Genomic DNA, 20,322 nt, shown 5'->3' on the forward strand with positions numbered 1-20,322 from the left:
GCACGGCCACCCACCGCCTCCACGGCCCACTGCAGCAGATTGCCCAGGTGGCCCTGCAGCACCATGGTGGCCACGCCCTCCGTTTGTGCCCAGCAGCATCATCTGCGCGTGATGGGGCGCAAGGGCAGTGTCTTGTCCCCGCTGCCTGGCTGCTATGTCCTTGACTGCGCTGCTCCGCGAAGGCTGCGCCCCGGGGCAACTCTCCTCCGGAGCGGCTGCTGGTGAGGAGGTGGCCATGGGGGAGGCGGGGCTGGGGTGATAGCGTGCGTGCCCACAGAGGGCTCTGCGTGCCATCTCTGACATGCGTGCCATAGGTTTACCACCACTGTCATAGAATGAATGCTTGCAAGATCTATGGAAACCAGTGGATACCTTGGGAAAGCCTGACAATTGAAGCTTCTTATAATTGTGGGTATTCTGATTTTCAAGATGAGAAAATGTGTACATGTTGCAGGTGGATTTCTTCAAAGCTATAGAAATCATTGTTTTATCAATATTCACATGATTTGATTGAAGAGCCAATAACACTGTTGCAGTGTAATTCAAATATTTTATGTTAACTTGAACACTATTTAGCATTTAAAAAGAGATCATAGGGGGTGGGTCATCATTTACATTCTAGTGCAGATTTGGGCATTTTATGACATCTGGCCCTTCACCTGGGGGGGGAACAGAGTGGTGACGGCCCTCCACATCAGTCCATTTCCCGTGTCATCTTAGGAAAACTAGTTGCCCACCCCCATGATTTGAGTAAATATGAAGCTAATGCTGAAGTTGGTTTTTGTATTGTTTGTCTAGGTCCACTGGAATTAGTAGAAGCTTTAGAACAAGGAGGGTGCCCCACAGCAGGCTGCAGGGGAGTTGGACACATAAAAAGAGCCAGGCATATGGGCCATCACAGGTATGTGTTATGAAGAACTGGTGCTTCAGTAGCTCAGCAGAGGTGCCCCATTAGAATAAGGCTATGAATTTGATGTAATTGTTGTCCATGAGACAAAGAAAAAGACAGGTATTCATTTATTTAGATTGTTTTGGTGACTTCATTGCAACCTGAATATAGCACTTAATTAAGAGAGCGCTCACCATTGATGAGTAATATTTTAACTTTTCAAATATGACGCTCTTTAGAAAGAGATTTCTCCTTAGGTATATTTGCCTGTTGAATATGGCCCTTCTTCTCTGTGGAACTATTAATGAGATTCCTTAATGAAAATCAAGAACTCAGTCTGTATTGGCATAAAACTTTAATCTTGTAGCCCCACAACCTGCTATTTTTTCATAATTTTGCTCTAAGTTATAAACCAAATATTTGAAGTCTATACGTTACTATAAATCAAACTTCAACCAAATGTTTCAGTTGCATTGAAATTGATCAGTAAACGTTAGGTATTTGTCACTAAATCAAGTATTTATCCAGTTTTAATATTTTACAATGAATGGGGAAGCTAATATTCTTCTTTAGCCTTCAGTTTTTCAGATCCTCTCATCTGCAATAATCTTATCTACATAGAATATCAGAAAGAATACCTTTTTTATTCTATCACACTTGCTTTTCTTTGTCTTTGGACTGATCCTGACTAGAACACAGATTTTACCTTTTGCGTCAAACACTTGTTTATTTGTCTTTGTATAATGAATGCTAGTCGACCAATAACTAACAAAAGTACATCCAAATCACCAGGCATTATATTGATTCTAATACCCACTTGGCTAAATTAGTAGTTTTTAGGAATTAGGCTTACTTGGTTTCATTTTTGCCTCTTAATAAATTGTGTCCTTAAATATTTTCCTTAAGATGGAGTGGAAAATAGTACGTGTAGAAGGAGTCAATAAATATATATACTGCTTTTATTATTGTATTTTTTGATTACTGGTTCTGGGAAACATTAGCAGAAGGGTGCTATTATCTTATGGGCTTCCTGTCAGCATCTAGATGGCTACTATGACTAAGAATAAGGAACTAAACTATTAAAAGCATGCTTTTATTTAAACAACAAAAATAGTTGTAATAACTTGTATTTGCTGCTACTGAGGTTTGTAATTTAAAATGGTTACAAATTTGCTATATGAAAAGCATTGAAATATAAGAGTGTAAGTAACACTCAGGGAACTAACATAATATTGATATCTCTCCCTGAGCAAATCTGTATTGTCCCCAAACTCTCAAATTGAAATTCCATTTGAATTAACAGAGGCAGTATAAAATGGGTATAGTTATTCACATCTGGCTTCAGTCCACTGTTTTTATACTCTCCGTTGAAACTTTACTTAAATACACTTTTGGAAATGTTCATGACAAGATGCATTTATGTTGTCAAGTAAATGTCTGAAAGCAGGTTGATTAGTCATTTTCTGATAGCACAATGCTTAAGCTGGATGAAAACTTTCAGTGACAAAGTATGACAGGGCTAAAATGAATCCCTTTTTTAAATGCAAAATGTTAATAATGACCTTGGGCTTCTATAGTGATAAAAAAAACAGTTCAGATTTGCATACAAATGAATTACTGAGTATCTTGTGTTTCTTTATGAGTTTCCATATTGTATGCTATATGGAGTAGACTTGCCAATTGTTTTGTAACTCATATATCCAGGTTATTAAATGGCATACACTCTTGGGAATATACTCTGCTAATCCTCTAAACCATATGTGTGTGTAAATTTTCACAGAGAGAAAATGACAAAAAGAAATAAATACTTTCAGTTGGCTAGGCCACCAATAGTAAACAATAACATATACAAATCCATATTACAAGGTGGAATACAGGTTGCCCTCGTATTGAGCTCGGAATTTTGGTCATAAGTCATTGCAGTTGTAAGTCGAGTTGGCATGTGACCAGATTAAGCTTTACAATCATTTTTACAATGGTTGCTAAGTGAGTCACGTGGTTGTAACTCCAAATCAAGCTTATCCAATGTTTTTTGCCAAAAAACTGTAAAATGCCCCATAAAACATAGTTGCAGGATGCTGCAATTGGTTGCATATGTAAGCCAGTTGCTAAGTACCTCAAATATGATCACATGACCTCAGAGTGATACATCAATCATTACTCTTGAGTCCAGTAAATTTTTTCAAGTTTGTTGTAACTTTGAACAGTTATTAAGCAACCAGCTGTAAGACAATGACTTAGTTTAAAATATTTTAGAGAAAGAATGGGCCATATTATAGATGCCAAGCAAGTCTCTCTTGGGAGGACAAACCACCTATAAAAGTTCATTAATAAAACATAATTTAATTGCTACTTTCCTCACCTTATTTGATGGAGGCATGAGGAAAAGGACATTCACTGAACATTGCTCGAGACTTCAGCAAGACATAACAGTAAAGGTAAAGGTTCCCCCGCACATGCGTGCTAGTCGTTTCCAACTCTAGGGGCCGGTGCTCATCTCTGTTTCAAAGCCGAAGAGCCAGCCCTTGTCCAAGGACGTCTCCATGGTCATGTGGCCGGCATGACTAGACGCCAAAGGCGCACGGAACGCTGTTACCTTCCCACCGTAGTGGTCCCTATTTTTCTACTTGCATTTTTTACATGCTTTTGAACTGCTAGGTTGGCAGAAGCTGGGACGAGTAACAGGCGCTCACTCTGTTACGCAGCACTCAGGATTCGACCCGCCAAACTGCGGACCTTCTGATCGATAAGTTCAGTAGGTAGGCCTTAATTATATAATTTATTATTTAGCTTAGTTGGAAAGGCACTTCAATAATGCTAGTTTGGGAGCCAAAATAATTGCATATCAGACAGTAATGGGGCAGTGGGCGAGAGGCAAAGATGATGACCTTGACTGATGAACACCAGGGAGAGTTGCCATATTGCACATACTGAGCAAAAAAAGGTCGAACCAGAATCTTAACAGGGTAGACCTGACCACACGGTGACTCTGAAAAATCTCAGGAGCACTGGCCTTCCATAAGCTTCTGTCAAGATAATTGCCAGTGCACCTTAAGTGCCTTGATCAATCATGAGTGAAAATCGCACAGACTAATAATAAATTTTGTGCTTTTTCATTGCTTTACCTGTTGGGTAAAAATATTTGTATTTGGAAATAAAAGGTCAGTGTATACCGATAGTTCTCGACTTACAACCACAATTGAGCATAACATTTCAATTGCTAAGCAAGATAGTTGTTAAGTAGGTTTTGCACCATTTTATGATCTTTCTCGCCACAGTTGTTAAGTGAATCTGGCTTCCCCATTGACTCTGCTTGTCAGGTTGCAAGAGATGATCACATGACTCCAAGACACTGCAACAACCATAAATACATGCCAGTTGCCAAGTGCCCAAATATTGATCACAGGACCATGGGACCATCATGTGAAAAATGGTCATAAGTCAATTTTTTAGTCCCATTGTAATTTTGGTCACTAAACTAATGGTTGTAAGGCAAAGACTACCTCAATGAGTTCCGATTAGAAAACTCAAAATCAAGGAATCTTCAAGGCTTTAAAGTGTAGAGTACACATCTCAGAACTGAAGAAGGAAAACCAGCTCTGGTCTTCCTGTGCGAAAATTTGCCTAGTTAATAGTTTCCCTTAACCCCCACCCACCGGATGTTCACGTTCCCCAATCATATCTTTGGTTTGTTATGGGAATGGTCGACCAGACACCTGCGTTACTGACCTTGGCATTCTTGTAGGCTGTCATGGTCCATGGACGACTTCTTAGAATCCTATTTACTTCCTAAGCTTTCTACTCTTCCCCCATTTCTATGGCAAGTTGAGTAGCGATAGAAGTTAGCAGGCATCTTAGCGATTCAACCTTGACAGTATGTAGCTCAGGGTTGAATTGTGGTGTTCTTGGTGTTTTCTAAGCTTGTTTGCTTGCAGATGTTTCATTACCCAACTTGGTAACATCATCAGTGCTAGTGGGTATGGAATGTTGCTCTGTGCTTATATGCAGCCACTTGCCCTGCCAGTTTGGATGGGGGTGTGGTTCCTTCATTAGGGAATTGTTTTCTGCCTAATTGTGTGTCTGGTATTAGCCCCTGCTTATTTGGGTGTTGGCTGATGGAGAGGAAGTATTCTGTTTTTTTGGTTTGCTTCTTAGCTTTTTTTACGGTGTCTTTTGAATGGCGTGTAAATATGATTTATTTCTATGTACCTGTTGATGGTCATTTGTCTGAATGCCAAGCTTTAGGAATTCCCTAGCTCTTTTTTTTATTTGGCTTGATCTTACAAGCTAACAGTTTACCAGTTGAAACTGTGATTGAGTTTGTCCATGTGTTGTGAGATGAAGGATTTCTCGCATTATCTTTTGATTGCCAGTCACTATTCATAGATACTTTCTGCTAGTCTTCTGCAGTTTTCTAAAAAAAAAACTATTTCTAAGAAAAAGTATTACATAGGACTTTTGTCTGACTGGTAGAACTTACTTGCTTGGTTTGCTATTGTTATAAAAGCATTGATTTTATTCCAGATTTTTGGCTTTTGCTCTGTAGCAGGGGTCCTCAATCCCCAGTCTGTGGCCCGGTGCCAGGCCATGGCCTGTTGGGAACCAGGGCCATGCAACCGGCAGGCGAGCACGCAAAGCTGCCTTTGTGCAAGTGGGACATGCACAAAACCATCTCCTCTCTGCCACCATTGGTCTGCAGAGCCGGAACGGTTGGGGACTGCTTCTCTGCAGATCTCCAAAACCATAAAAAAGCACTTTTCCGTCCAATAGTCAGCCAATAATTAAGGGAGAGAGCAAGATATTTTCAAAGATAAGAACTGTCTCAACTCTACATATTATAAGCCCAGACAAGAGGAAAAAATCTCAGCTTCTGCCTGAAGCATGACATACATCAATCTCTTGTGCTTGTGGGGAGTAGTATAATTGTCAGAGGATCTTAGTGCTTTGAATATTATTCATTTGAGTATAATTCATTTCTGACCAGTCGCTGTCATGAATTGGCATGTTCCTCCTAGCCTTTTAATGTAAAAGATAGTCAGATAAGTGGTCAGCTGACAAGTCACACAGGCAAATGTTCAGTCAAGTCATTTACTGAGAACACACAGTGAAGAAAGTTAGACTAAGAAGGTTTCCCTTCAGGAAATAACGTTTTGGAAAAGTATATTCCAAGGTAAGGGTTCAACCACAGAAATTTGTTAGAATTCAGGCACAAAAAGGTGCAACTCACATAGCGCTCTTCAGTTCTTGAATGCCCACAGCCCTTGTTAATGTTTCTGCCAAATTATATATTGATCTTTATTTTTCTCATTATTCCCTCCAACTTCTTGTTTTGGTCCTATCCCTGTATTATGTTTTAAGGGAATTCCCCAACAGTAAACTAGCAGAGCATGACTGACTATAGCAAGACTTCATCTGGTAGACTTCTAGGTATTCTGTTAATCTGAGTAAATCAAAAGACTATCTGTGCATCAAGTACAAGAATCTTTCAAAATGCAAATATGACCCTTTAGAAGAAAGCCATTCAGTCCAAAGCAGGCAGACAATGGACAAAGCACTGTAATCGGTATTTATAAAATAGTGGGTTAATTTCCTTTCTTTTTGTCCTCCATCCATCTGGGCGTAATCAACATGTTGGTGACCCCTTACCATAATCACTAGAAAACATCTTTCCAGTAATTTCATGTAGATGTTAAAATTTCACTTTGTTTTGAGAAATTAAATCTGCATTTCAGTGAGGTTGGATGGGTGAGGAACAGGTACGGGAGAAAGGCTGATGCACAAGATTCTGATACAATTGTAAGAGATTTGTTTTTCCCTCACATTTGTTCCTATTGCTCTGTTTTCATTTGGAAGGATTAATCCATTCATTCCCCATTTTTCTAGAGTTTCTTAGTTTTGCTTAGTGCTCTTAGAAATGTACAGTGCATGTACACTGCAATAATGTTCTCAAAGAGTTAATACAGAAATACTCTGTTTCTTTTGCTGTGTATTGCATTGAAACTAGGAGATAACATTGAGAGCTCTGTTATTCTATTAAGCATGCTTACGATCTGTGTAATACTTAAATTTAAATCCTGAAAAAATCCCTTCTTTAGCAAAGTTGCTGTCAAGCGAATTGTATAATTTCTTATTCTTCACAAACATCCAATGTTCATCTTTTACTTGAAGGGGATATCCAATCCCATTGCGTTCAAAAGCTCTGCCACAATTTATGGAGTAAATCAATATTCACTCATTAATAATAGGCTTGTTATATAGGGGTTTGGAACCCGTCTTTACTCACTGTTTTAAAAAACTGTTGGCTTCAAAGGATAGACAGAATGGAAAAGGTAATTGATGGCTAACAGGCGATTGAGCTAGGCAAGGGATTAGTCAGGGATTAAGATAGGCAAAGTCAGAAGTAAAGGTAAAGGTTCAAAGCCGTTTCAAAGCCGAAGAGCCAGCGCTTGTCCGAGGACATCTCCGTGGTCATGTGGCCGGCATGACTAGACAACAAAGGCGCACGGAACACTGTTACTTTCCCACCGTAGTGGTCCCTATTTTTCTACTTGCATTTTTATGTGCTTTCGAACTGCTAGGTTGGCAGAAGCTGGGACGAGTAACAGGCGCTCACTCAGAAGTAGACGGAACTAATTAATTCTACTTTTCTTTCTATTCTGCATCATTACAAAATCATTAAGAACTTTCCTATGTATATGCAGTCAAAACTGAAGGCCTTTATTTCAAATGTTGCTTCTATCCTTCAGGGCTGCAAATTTTTATATACCATAATATGAATATACTGTAATTCTCTTTTTCACAATGAGGCTTTTATCTGAATAGAATAGAAAGGATTGAAAAAAGCATATTCATTGAGTGAAGAAAATCCCACCTTAACCATTATAGTTAGTGGAGGTAAAAAACCTATTACTGATGCATGGGTCAGCAGGGAACTATGGGAAAAAGAATTAATGATTTTGGTAACTTCTATACTGGTTTGCTAATTGAACCCCATCACATAATGCATATTATATTATAAAGGTAAAGGTTTCCCCGCACATGTGTGCTAGTCGTTTCCGACTCTAGGGGCTGGTGCTCATCTCCGTTTCAAAGCTGAAGAGCCAGTGTTTGTCCGAGGACGTCTCTGTGGTCATGTGGCCAGCGTGACTAGATGCCAAAGGCGCACGGAACGCTGTTACCTTCCCACCGGAATGGTCCCTATTTTTCTACTTGCATTTTTACATGCTTTCGAACTGCTAGGTTGGCAGAAGCTGGGACGAGTAACAGGCGCTCACTCTGTTATGCAGCACTTGGGATTCGACCCGCCAAACTGCTGACCTTCTGATCGACAAGTTCAGCGTCTTAACCCACTGAGCCACACATGTGCGGGGGAACCTTTACCATTATATTATATTATAGCAGGTCTCTAATACCCTGGTCTGAGGATATGTATACTCAAGTCTGATGATGTCAACAGTTTGTTGACGAAAGCTCAGCAATAAAGAAGAATTTTCTCTTATATCCCGGAGTTCATCGTTTTTATTTTTACTAACTTCAAATGTCTACACCTGGGATTCCAGTTTTTAAATTTATTAAATATACTCAAGACTGCGTACATGCTTGTTCATATAGACATGTGAATCCCACGGAACTTCCCAACACACAGTGGGCTGAATTGTTGTATTCATGCTTATCATGTTGGTTTTACACCTCATGACAAAAGCTAGTTCAACAGTACAAAGAAAGTTCCCAAGTCTAGTCTTTATTCCTTCCAGACCTGTGGTACAATATTGATTTTTTTGCCATGAACTTAATAATAATAACAACAACAATAATAATATGCATTTTGTTATCTTCTCCAGTTCTTTCTTGTTTATTCTGCTGTCTCCGGGCACTGCCACATCCACTATCCAGACTTTTTTGTCGATAAGAAAGACAAACAAGTCTGGATAGTGGACGTGGCAATGCCTGGAGACAGCAGAATAGACTAGAATGAACTGGAGAAGATAACAAAATACAAAGACTTACAAATAGAAATAGAAAGACTGTGGCAAAGGCAAGCAGGGGTAGTACCAATAGCAATAGGCGCCTTGGGTGCAATCCCAAAACAACTGGAACACCACTTGAACACCATTGGTTAATTGTTGTAACTGTCAGGAAATTTCTCCATAGTTCTAGGTTGCTTCTCTCTTTGATTAGTTTCTATCAGTTGCTCCTTGTCCTGCCTTCAGGCGCTTTGGAGAATAGCTTGACTCCCTCTTCTTTGTGGCAGCCTCTGAGATGTTGGAACACTGCTATCATGTCCCCCCTCGTCCTTCTCTTCATTAAACTAGACATACCCAATTCCAGCAACCGTTCATTATATGTTTTAGCCTAAAGTCACCTAATCATCTTTGTTGTTCTTCTCTGTACTCTTTCTAGATGTTCTAGACTCAACATCTTTTTTTACATTGTGGTGACCAAAACTGGATGCAGTATTCCAAGTGTGGCCAAGTGGTATTAATACTTCACGTGATCTTGATTCTATCCCTCTGTTAATGCAGCCTAACACTGTGTTGGCTTTTTTGGCAGCTGCAGCACACTGCTGGCTCATAAATCTAATAAAATAAATAAATAAATAAATATTTAAGTGATTGTCCACTAGGACTCCAAGATCCTTTTCACAGTTGCTATTGTTGAGCAAGGTATCACCTATACTATACCTGTACATTTGTTTTTTCTTGCCTAAATGTAGCACCTTACTTTTTTCACCATTGAATTTCATTTTGTTACATAGCGCCCAGTGTTCAAGTCTGTCCAGATCCTCCTCTATCTAAGTCTATCTTCTGGAGTGTTGGCCAGCTTAGTGTCGTCTGCAAATTTGATGAGTTCCCCATCTATCCCCTCATCCAAATTGTTGATGAAGATGTTGAAGAGCACTGGGCCTAGAACAGAGCCCTGGGGCACCCCACTGCACACTTCCCTCCATGTAGATGCAGTTCCATTGGGGACCACACGCTGAGTTATGGCTGGTCAGCCAGCTACGAATCCATCTGATGGTGATGCTGTCTAACCCACTTTTTCTATCTTATCAACTAGTAGGTTGTGATCTACTTTATGAAATGCCCTACTGAAGTCCAAGTAAATTATACCCACAGCATTCCTCTGGTTCACTAATTTTGTCACTTGGTCAAAGAATGCAATAAGATTTGTCTGGCATGATCTGTTTTTGACAAACCCATGTTGGCCTTGTTTGCCTCAAGGTGTTCGCTAATTCATTGTTTGATTATCTTTTCCAGAATCTTCCCAGGTATTGAGGTCAGGCTGATAGGTTTGTGGTTTCCTTGATCTATTTTTCTCCTTTTTTGAAGATGGGAACTACATCAGCTCTTTTCCAGTCCTCTGGTAGTTCCCCAGTGCCTCAGGATCTTTCAAAAATATACTTCATTCATTCATTCAAGAAATTTATATGGCTCCCTACTTGCTCCGAATGACTCTAGGTGGTTTACAAGCAATAAAAACACAGTATAGAAAATACATTTTAAAAACAATAAAAACAATGCACACACATAAGCACACACACACGCACACAACAACACAGAGTCAAATGAGCTACTTGATGGGCTCCATCCTTCTTTGGGTTCCCCAGGCCCGCTGGCAAAACCAACTCTTCAGGGCCTTATGAAAGAGTGTCAAAGTGGGGTCCAGTCTCATTTCGGAAGGGATGATGCACCAAAGGGAGGGGGACACCACTTTCTGAGTCCTAAGGCTCACAGGCCTGCTGACTTAGGAGTTAGGAATTGAACATCAGACTTTCTGCATGCAACTACTTTTCTACCAGTGATTTCCATGCCCTCATTCATAGTATTGAACTTAAATAAATGGGCATACCTCTTTATGAGCATGAACAGATCATGATGAAAAGGATCCACTGCCTAATAAGAAAGTGACAAAATACACTGACTCTTTGTGGTTGATGAAAGTCAGTAAAATGATAAATGTGTCGTATTTGAAAAGAAGACACAATGCTTAAATCTTCAAATAGTTGCAGAGAAATGGTATGAACAAAAATAGATTAATATGAGAATGAGGGGTTTTTTGGAATGCACAGTTTCTTTAATTTAAACCTCAAAAAGCCTGGTGTTATGGACTATTAAAAATGAGCTAAACATTACACAAACTCGACTGTTTCTGTGGCTAACATTTCATAATGAATGGGCATTTGGTTAGGGGTCTCAAGAGGTTTGTGATAATTTTGTCACAATGAGTGAAATGTGAGATAGTATGTGGGAAAATGTCAATGGTTTTGGGAGAAAAAGAAACAGCAGATAAAATGTTAGGAGGGGTGTTTTTTTAACTTCTATGAAGAAAGACCTTGGGTGGAAAAGAATTAGCATATGTCATGAAGTCAGGTGCTTCAGTTTATTGACAAGAAAATTCTTACTGAAATTTTTAATAAACACAGTAAAAACTAATGCAAACTAAACTGGGAAAAGCTCCGGAAAAAAGAAAAAGAAAAAAGGAGAAAAGAAAAAAAACAGCAAGGACAATAATAAAGAATTGGCTTCCAGCCTTTATGACACTGACCATAAGCAAATTTGTGCTCATTTTATAGTGTTCTGACTTCAGAAAACAATATTGAAGGAAGGCAAATAGGCAAGAGTAAAATCTTTGGATTCGGTAATATTATGCTATTCATTATCTTTTCAAAAGTCCGGGGAAAATAAAGCTGGCGGCTTTTATCTGATGAAACTAAATTGAAGAACACAGATACTGAAGATTAGTATCTCATGGAACGATAGGATGGAGTTGAGATTTTTAAATTGTCTTGGGATACCTTCAGATTTCTCGAGCCGTTGATGAGGTTCCTTCCATGAAAGACTAAAAAAAAGTATTCACTTCAACACTGGCAGTTTTCTATTATAGAGCTTTGCCTCTTGATCAGAGATTAAAGTGGTGCGTTTTTTAAAAAAATGTACGGGTCCACAACCTGAAAGTTTGAAAAACCTGCGATAAGATTATGATCCTCACACTGATATTTGTAATTACTTTTCTTTCCTCTTAGGAAAACTTATAAAATGCAAGACTTCTGCTTCATATGTTTTTCTTGCCAGATGGTACAACAGGGCAATAACATTTGGCTAAAATAACAAGCTACTATATACTCTCAATAGTGTTAATGCTCCATCGAAAAAGAAAGCGGAAAAAGAGAAAAGCGGAAAAGGAGAAACGACCCATTTTTAGTCATAATTTTTGCTATCCTTTCAGAGTACTGCATTATTTTGCTCATTCCCTTAACCTATTGAGAATATGTCTTTCTTATTTCTATATATAAAATAAATATCCATCACAAATTAATGTGCTTCATAACAAGCTTCCCTGAAAATAAACATTGTATGCTTTAACATAACTTGGTAGAAAGCGATGTTGCCATTAGGAACACAAGGCATTTATGTTTCTGTCTGTTAATGAATTCCAAGTAATTGCAGAGAAATTGCAACCAGCATGATATTTGTTTCAACTAGGAAGTGCTTTGGTGTCTAATCTGTTTTTCCTTCTCTGTCTCTTATTTTCAGTGTGGTCAATTGCCCATATTCTGAAATAAACCTGAACAAAGAGCATATTCTTTCAGACCGTTTAAGTGGAGAGACCCCTCCAAATAATCCACCTATGCATTGGAATCGAAAGTCAGAAATAAATGAAAGATCAACCTCTCCTATAATCAAGTAATTATATCAATGAAATTATGGTCAGACTTTATAGTACTATGTGTTTTACTGTGACTGAACCTGAAGAACTTATGTTGTCTGTGTAGTGTTTGTTTCAGGATACAGGGGCAAACTGAAAAGGCTTTGATTGATTTTTTTTTAAAAAAAATGTGAATTCTTTAAGTGAGTTCATTTGGTACTTGTAAGAAGAACTTGGAAGTTCTTTTGACTCATCAGTATGTATTTTCTGAGACTGAAATTTAGAGAAGTGCTTTAGGTCTCTGTAGTATGGCTGTAGTTATTCCCAGAGGATTTCTGCTTTTTTCTTCCATTTCAACAGCTAAACATGTGTTTGAATCTTTCTACGTTTTTTAAAAAAACACGGGAAATTGTTATTCAAAAAATAACAAACCCAAATTCCATTGGGAACAAATTGCAGTGATTTCAATCCTGACAAGTATAAATGTCTTTTGTTAATGCCATATATCAATTAAATACATGCTTATATTTATAATGCATGATTTTATTGAAGACAAATCCTTCAGGCACACAAAGCTGGGGAATTAGGTTACACATATTATCTTTTTGTGAGAGTAAATGTATGTGTTAAGACAATCTTTTCTTTACCATGGACCCTCCTTAAATACCTTTTGTGGCCATGGACCACCAAGACTTAACTCAAGATATAAATCATAACATTTCTTCAAGTCTTCGTGATCCCCCCTGTGAAGACATTGTGGACCCCCAGGAGTCCACAGACCACAGGTTGAGAACCAGTATGTTAAAATAGAGAAACAGTAGAAAGAGCCATGGTGGTGCAGGGATTAGAATGCAGTACTGCAGGCTAATTCTTCTGACTTCCTACTGCCAGCAGATTGGCAGTTCAATTCTCACCGGCTCAAGATTGACTGAGCCTTCCATCCTTCTGAGGTTGATAAAATGAGCCAGATTGTTGGGGGCAGGGCTTTTTTGTCACAGAATGCTCAGAACAGAGTTCCGGCACCTTTTTTGGATGGAACCTTGTAGGGTAGGCAAGGTGGGTTGTAGGACGTGTGTGAGTTCTAGCACCTTTTTCTTTTACAAAAAAAGCACTGGTTGGGGGCAATATGCTGACTCTGTAAACCTCTTAAGAGAGGGATGTAAAGCAGTGTGAAGCAGTATATAAGTCTTAAGTGCTATTGCACCTGAAAATAACATTTGCACGCATTATTTATATTATTAACATATTCAGTAAGCAGTAGAAAAAATAGATACCTTTGGATGTTTGTATAGAGGAGAACTTTTTAAACTAAACTTTCCGAAATGATCGTAAAATTCAACATTTTATCAGTTTTTAATAGTTTGGTTTTAAATAGAATTCAATAATAATCTAATCCATTTCAGAAATAAAAGAGGTAGAGTTTGCATTTCATTTGAGCAATAATTTTACCATCTGCTCCCCCTTTCAACCTCCCACGGATGATCTGCTTAGGGAAACGGGGACAGCCTAGATACTATTGTTCACCCACCCTGGAAAGGTACCTTTAGATTACTGTAATGCTCCTTTTTGTGGGACTAACTTTGCCATTGATCTAAAAGTTGCAACAGGTACAAATGTGGCTGCAACATCTCCGAGTGGGGACATCAGACATACGGTGTTAAATCTTAGTTGAAGTAACTGCACCAATTGTTAGTCAGATATCGCATCATGTACAACATTTTACTTACGATTTAAGCACTGTGAGTTGAAGATTGTACCTGACATGTTGGCTTTGCTATTAAGCAGAGAGGGTCTTACTGCATATTCCAAGATTGTCAGTGGGCCATTGTGCTTCCTGGTGGGTAGGTCTTCTCAGTGGTGGCTCCTGTTTTCTGAAATGCTCTCCATCTGTGCGATGTTCCTCATTTGTATTTGCATTTAAGTGGTTTTGGAGATAAATTTCTTCGCTTAGCCTTTTCTCTTTGTCGATATTGGTTCTACTTTGCCTTGTTTTACTTTGTTCTCTTTTATCTTTTTTTCACTGAATTTGTTTTTGTTGTCTGTATTTCAGTTTGCTTTTATTGTTTTCTTTAACATTTAGTTGACAGGCATTTCTTAACCTGGACTGAATTTTATTACTTGCATTTGTTTTTAAATAAAATAATTTTGAGATGCAAATGAAAAAGTGAAAAATGATACATAAGGTCTTGAAAATCTAACTGCGTGGCCAGGTCTGGGGCTCCATTTTCTGCTTATATTGCCATGAATGTGTTATAATATCTCCTGGCTGCTATCTGTGTTTAATTTCTGTTTTTGTATTGTGTTTTTAACTTTTTTAATTGTTTGTATGATTGTCACCCAGAGTCACTAGTTAGATATGGGTGGCTATACAACTCAATGAATGAATGTTATAAATAACTACTACTACAGTTGTCCTTACTCAAAAAAATAGCCGTAAGATCTGAGATCTTAGATATATAAATGCTTTAACTAAATCACCAGGTTTATGCTAATTATCTGTAATTAATAAATAAAAGATACTCAGTAATATTCAATTTTAAATTTCCATCAATGCAGGATTTGAAATAATTGCTCTTTTTAAAAAAATTAACAGTAACAGAAAATGTCCCAGTCCCAGTCACACTGGAGTTAAGCCTGCACCTCATATACAGTCTTCGTATACAGATGTGAAACTTCCTTGCAAAAAGCCTTTAATGTGTGATGTCAAAGAAGAAAACTACAGGTATCTTTCAGATTTGTTTCAAATATTGGCTACTGTGGCTCTAATTTGTGTAATCTGAATACCATTATTTATTGCAAAATCTTTTATTCAGGCCCTTAATTGTATCATATCAATGATGCAGCCAACAAATCCATTTGCTAAATTCTTGAAAGTTGTTCCTAGACATTTTGCTATAGGCTTATAAATAAGGATGGTATCATTCGCTTCCAGATAATTGTAGTATTTCTGGTTAGTACACAAGGTTAAAAGAATTTTGATTAGAGGGATCTAGGAAGAGAGAGCCTTCTCTGCCATTGCCTTTTGGAACACCTTGGCCCCCAGAGGTGAAGCGGGCCCCCACAGTGTTGGTCTTCAGAAGAGAGTATTCTGATTCTGCCAATTGGCATAGAAGTCAAAGACTGGTGTGTAACCTTGGGGATGTTGGTGTCATGAGGATGTTTTCTCCACCTGTTTAATTCTAACTTTTAATATTTTAACCTTTAGTACTGTTTTAAACTTTGTTCTTATTTATGCTTTTATATCGTGATATATTTTTATTGTAAACTGCCTAGGGTCACTTAGGTACTTAACTACCGTACTTTGAAAATCATTGAATTTGCTACTCAATACCTTTTGACGTGAAAATTTTAAAATTTTGTCCTGGTACTCATTGTTTGTTTGGTACTCAATGCACAAGCTATAATATGTCAGTGTTGGTTGCTTTGTAACTCAACACATTATTTCTTATGGGAAAAGTTTGTTTGATACTCATCATTTTTGGTACTCATTGAGTCCCTTGGAACCAAGTAACGATGAGTCCCAAAGTACCACTGTAGTGTCATTATCATCAGTTTAGCAAGCAGGAGCAATCACAGAGAGGCTCATAAAAGTCAAGAGTGCAGCTCTGACCTTTCAGTCAGTCATATTGGCAAAATAATCAATTTGGTATTTATGACTTCATAATTTAAGCCTCATCCTATTTTATGTTCATTGCACATGTAATGTAATGTTAAAAAAAAGTGGGGCTTCACTTTCTAGATTGTGAGTGCCACCTTCACTTTGTTGACCATGGGCTCCCCTAGGTTTGAGCAATATTATCACCGTGTATATTCTTAAAAGAAATTAATGGTAGTCCTTCACTTAACTATAGAAATTCTTCTGCCTTTTTTCTGCAGGTATAGATGTTTATTTTTTAAAAAAGAATACTTGTGTACAAAAGAAAAAAGAAAATAGTATCCCAGCACTAGTAGTAAGAAAGACAGAGGAAAATCATGTTTGAGAATTTGATATTATTATGCTACACATAGCATAATGAAATATCCCAAAGTTAATATTAAAACATACCATATTCATAACATCCATAGTGTTAACTAGTTATAACAACCTATGACTGACTAGGGAGAAAACATTGCGTTGGGAAAGTTAATTGAATGCAGTTCATATTTCACAGCAGTGTCTGGATTACTATAGCATCCTATTTAATTAAAAACAGTTCAAACCCTTGAAACCTGGATCAAATTATTTTCATTAATTATAATGTCTAGAAGCTTATTTTTCAATATTAGTGTCTTCCTAGAAAGGAGAACAGAATAACGGAAGACAAATATTCAGTCTTTTCCTAATTATTAGGAAATTCTGAAGACCAATGGCAAGTACTGTCACAGAAATTCTATATCCATTTTAAAGCTTCATTAAAATTGTCTTTACCATTTTAATGTTTATATTCTATTTATATTTCCCATTTTTGCATTTTCCATATTCAGAATGTACAGTATCTCATTCTTCCTACTGCATTTGTTTCTTGAATCCAGACTGTTTATAAATGAACATCAAATATCTTTGAAAGATACAACATACCTAGAAAGAAGAAAAGTTTTAGGGATTAATTAGCACCTAAAGTAGTAGCACTTTGTTTTAATCAATAGAATCTTGATTAATCCAATGATTCAACAACAACTACATTTTCCTGGAATGAGTGTCTTGGTCTCCAGAACCCAAACACTTCTTTTTATTATTTGAAGCAGCCAAAACTTTTGACAGGTTCATGTGCTGCTGAGAAAGTGAAGCATCAGAAACAGAAGCAGCCACATGAGTCTTACAAAAGTATTAACTACTTTGGAGGGATGAAGAGAGATGCTTTAATTGCAGTTCTTTGAGCTACAGATAAAGCAAGTGCCCAGCCCTATTTCATGCCTGAGTACTAGAGTTTTTACAGATGATTCCAGATTTCCTTGCCCTTCCCAAGACACAAGGATGCACTTAATCTGTTTCATACATGCATAACCAGAAACTGCTTCCCTGAAACTGGAATATGTAAATGTGAGTGGCGGTTCATGTGTGACTTCATTCATAGATCAGTCTAAATCAGGGATTCCCAACCAGGGGTGCGAAACGATATTCCAGAGGGTGCAAAAACTTGAGTTTTCAAAATTATAGTGTATATGCATAATTAGTTGCAGTTATTTTGAACTTTTTTTTTTTTTATTGAAAAGTTTTACAATACAATTTTCCATTAAAAACCCCCATCCCCCCCTCCCCTCCCCTCCCCAGCTCCCCCCTCCCTCTTCCCTCCCTTGCCTCCCCCCTTCCCCCCTCCCTCTTCCCTCCCCGTACCTCCCCCCCACCCTCCTCCCCCCCCGGACTTCCCAGAGCTAAATACAAGGTATATATATATAAAAACAATCATAAGCAACCATATACTAACAACCATAAATTCTAAAATCCATCACCCTCTAACTTGTATAAGAACAAACAAAACTTAACATTATTAAATATATATAAAAAAGAAAATTGGAAAAGAAAAGAAAAAACACGAAAGAAGACTTATTCAAATGCTAGATAAAACTTCTTAACCCTATACTTATTCTGGATAAACTCAATCCACTTTCTCCATTCCATAATATAACGTTCTTGCGAGTGATCTTTCAAATAAGCCGATATCTTCGCCATCTCTGCCAGGTCGGAAACCTTTAAAGTCCATTCTTCTATGGTCGGCAGCTCCTCTTTCTTCCAATATTGTCCTATCAAAAGTCTTGCTGCCGTAATTAAATTCAGCATCAACTTAGAGTCCACCACTGTAGCATCAACAATTATTCCCAACAAAAAAAATTGCGGACAAAACTTTATCCTTCTTTTAAAAATCTTCTGTATATTCCACCAGATTTTAATCCAAAAGGCCTTAACCTTTTTACATGTCCACCATATGTGAAAATATGTTGCATCTTCAGCCCCGCACCTCCAACACTTAGGCTGATAATTCGGGTACATACTTGCAAGTTTTTTAGGATCTAAATGCCATCTATAAAACATCTTATAAAAATTCTCTCTTAAATTTTGAGCTTGAGTAAATTTCACATTCCTCACCCAAATCTTCTCCCACATGTCCATAGTAATAACTTCCTGGATATTTTGGGCCCATTTTATCATACAGTCCTTAACAAGCTCAGTTTCTGAATCAATCTCAATCAGTGCAAGATATATCCGTTTAATGTGTGCAGGTCCCTGATTTCTAATTTGCTTTATCAAATTTTCATCAATCGTTGCAAATCCAATTTTCTGGTCTTCTTTCCACCTGGCCCGTAGCTGAGTATATTGAAACCATGTTTGTACAACCTTCTCTTCTCGCAAGAAGCTATATGATTTCAAACACCAAACATTCCTTTCTAAACTTAAAATTTCCTTGTAGGTAGTCTCATCGTGTTTGAAACCAGCATGTATATTTTCTATTGCGTGTTTTGGAATTGCCCACAATGGTATCTTACAACTTAGCTTATGTCTATACTTCTTCCAAACTCTCAGCAATGCCTGTCTTAGAATATGCGTCCTAAACACGGTACCTACCTTCTTATCATACAACAAATATGCATGCCAGCCAAACAACAAATCATGGCCCTCAAGATTTAATAACCTCGATTGCGTCAAATTAATCCAATCACTTATTCCTACTAATGCAGCAGCTTCATAATATAATTTAAAATTAGGCAATTTAAGGCCACCTCTCTCACGAATATCCTGCATAATCTTAAGTTTAACTCGTGGCTTTCTCCCTGCCCACACAAATTTATTGATACCACGCTGCCATTCCTCCAAGTTAGAATCTTTCTTAAGAATCGGTATCATTTGAAATAAAAATAAGAATTTGGGCAGGACATTCATTTTCACTGCTGCAATCCGTCCCAACAAAGTCAATTGCAATTTTTGCCAACTCTCCAATTCTTTTTGAATTTTCCCCCACAATTTTTCGTAATTATTTTTATATAGCTTTGTATTCGAGGGCGACAAAATTACCCCCAAATATTTAACCCTTTTAACAATCTCAAATCCAGTTAATCCTTCCAAGAAGGCCTTCTGTGAAACTGTCATGTTTCTAGCCAAAATTTTAGTTTTCTGTATATTTACTTTAAATCCAGAAACCTTCCCATATTGTGTTATTATCTCTATCAGGTCCACAACAGAATTCTCTGGCTGGGTCACTGTAACAACCAGATCATCTGCAAATGCTCTCAATCTATAGTCTTGATCTCCAACTTGTATCCCCTTAATTTTTTCCGAATTCCGAATCTTGTTCAATAATATCTCTAAAGTTAATACAAATAGCAAGGGCGATAACGGACATCCTTGCCTTGTACCCTTCTCAATATTACATACTGCCGTCAAGCTATTGTTAACTATGATTCGGGCAGTTTGCTTTTGATATAATGCCCTAATCGGCTGCAAGAAATTTTCCCCAAAATCCATTTTATCTAACATTCTCAACAGAAATTGCCAATTCAATTGATCAAAAGCCTTTTCAGCATCTAAAAAGATTAGCGCTGCAGAGATCTGGTTGTGTCTTTCCAAAAACTCTAACACATCAACTATATGTCTAACATTATTTTTCATTTGCCTACCACTAATAAACCCCGTTTGATCCCCATGAATCACCTGTTGCAGAACCCTCATCAGTCTATTAGCCAAAACCTTAGCAAATATCTTATAATCTGTATTTAAAAGCGAAATCGGTCTGTAATTTTTAACTTGAGTAGCATCCTGATCTTCCTTCGGAATCAATGAGATAAAAGCTGTTCTCCAAGACGGTGGCACCTTT

The 20,322-nt window shown here is 37.7% G+C and overlaps 1 protein-coding gene across 2 annotated transcripts in view; it reads left to right on the forward strand.

The window, feature by feature from the left end:
- The window catches only part of L3MBTL3 (L3MBTL histone methyl-lysine binding protein 3), a 101,232-nt gene that overhangs the window by 62,100 nt on the left and 18,810 nt on the right, over window positions 1-20,322 (forward strand). For both annotated transcript variants that reach the window (XM_083379938.1, XM_083379939.1), the window contains 3 exons: window positions 799-901; window positions 12,424-12,573; window positions 15,129-15,257. In XM_083379938.1, the coding sequence (XP_083236064.1) occupies window positions 799-901; window positions 12,424-12,573; window positions 15,129-15,257 (382 nt within the window). The remainder of the gene's footprint in view (window positions 1-798; window positions 902-12,423; window positions 12,574-15,128; window positions 15,258-20,322) is intronic.

The sequence above is a fragment of the Vipera ursinii genome, assembly GCF_947247035.1.
Source record: "Vipera ursinii genome assembly, chromosome: 1".
NCBI lineage: Eukaryota > Metazoa > Chordata > Lepidosauria > Squamata > Viperidae > Vipera > Vipera ursinii.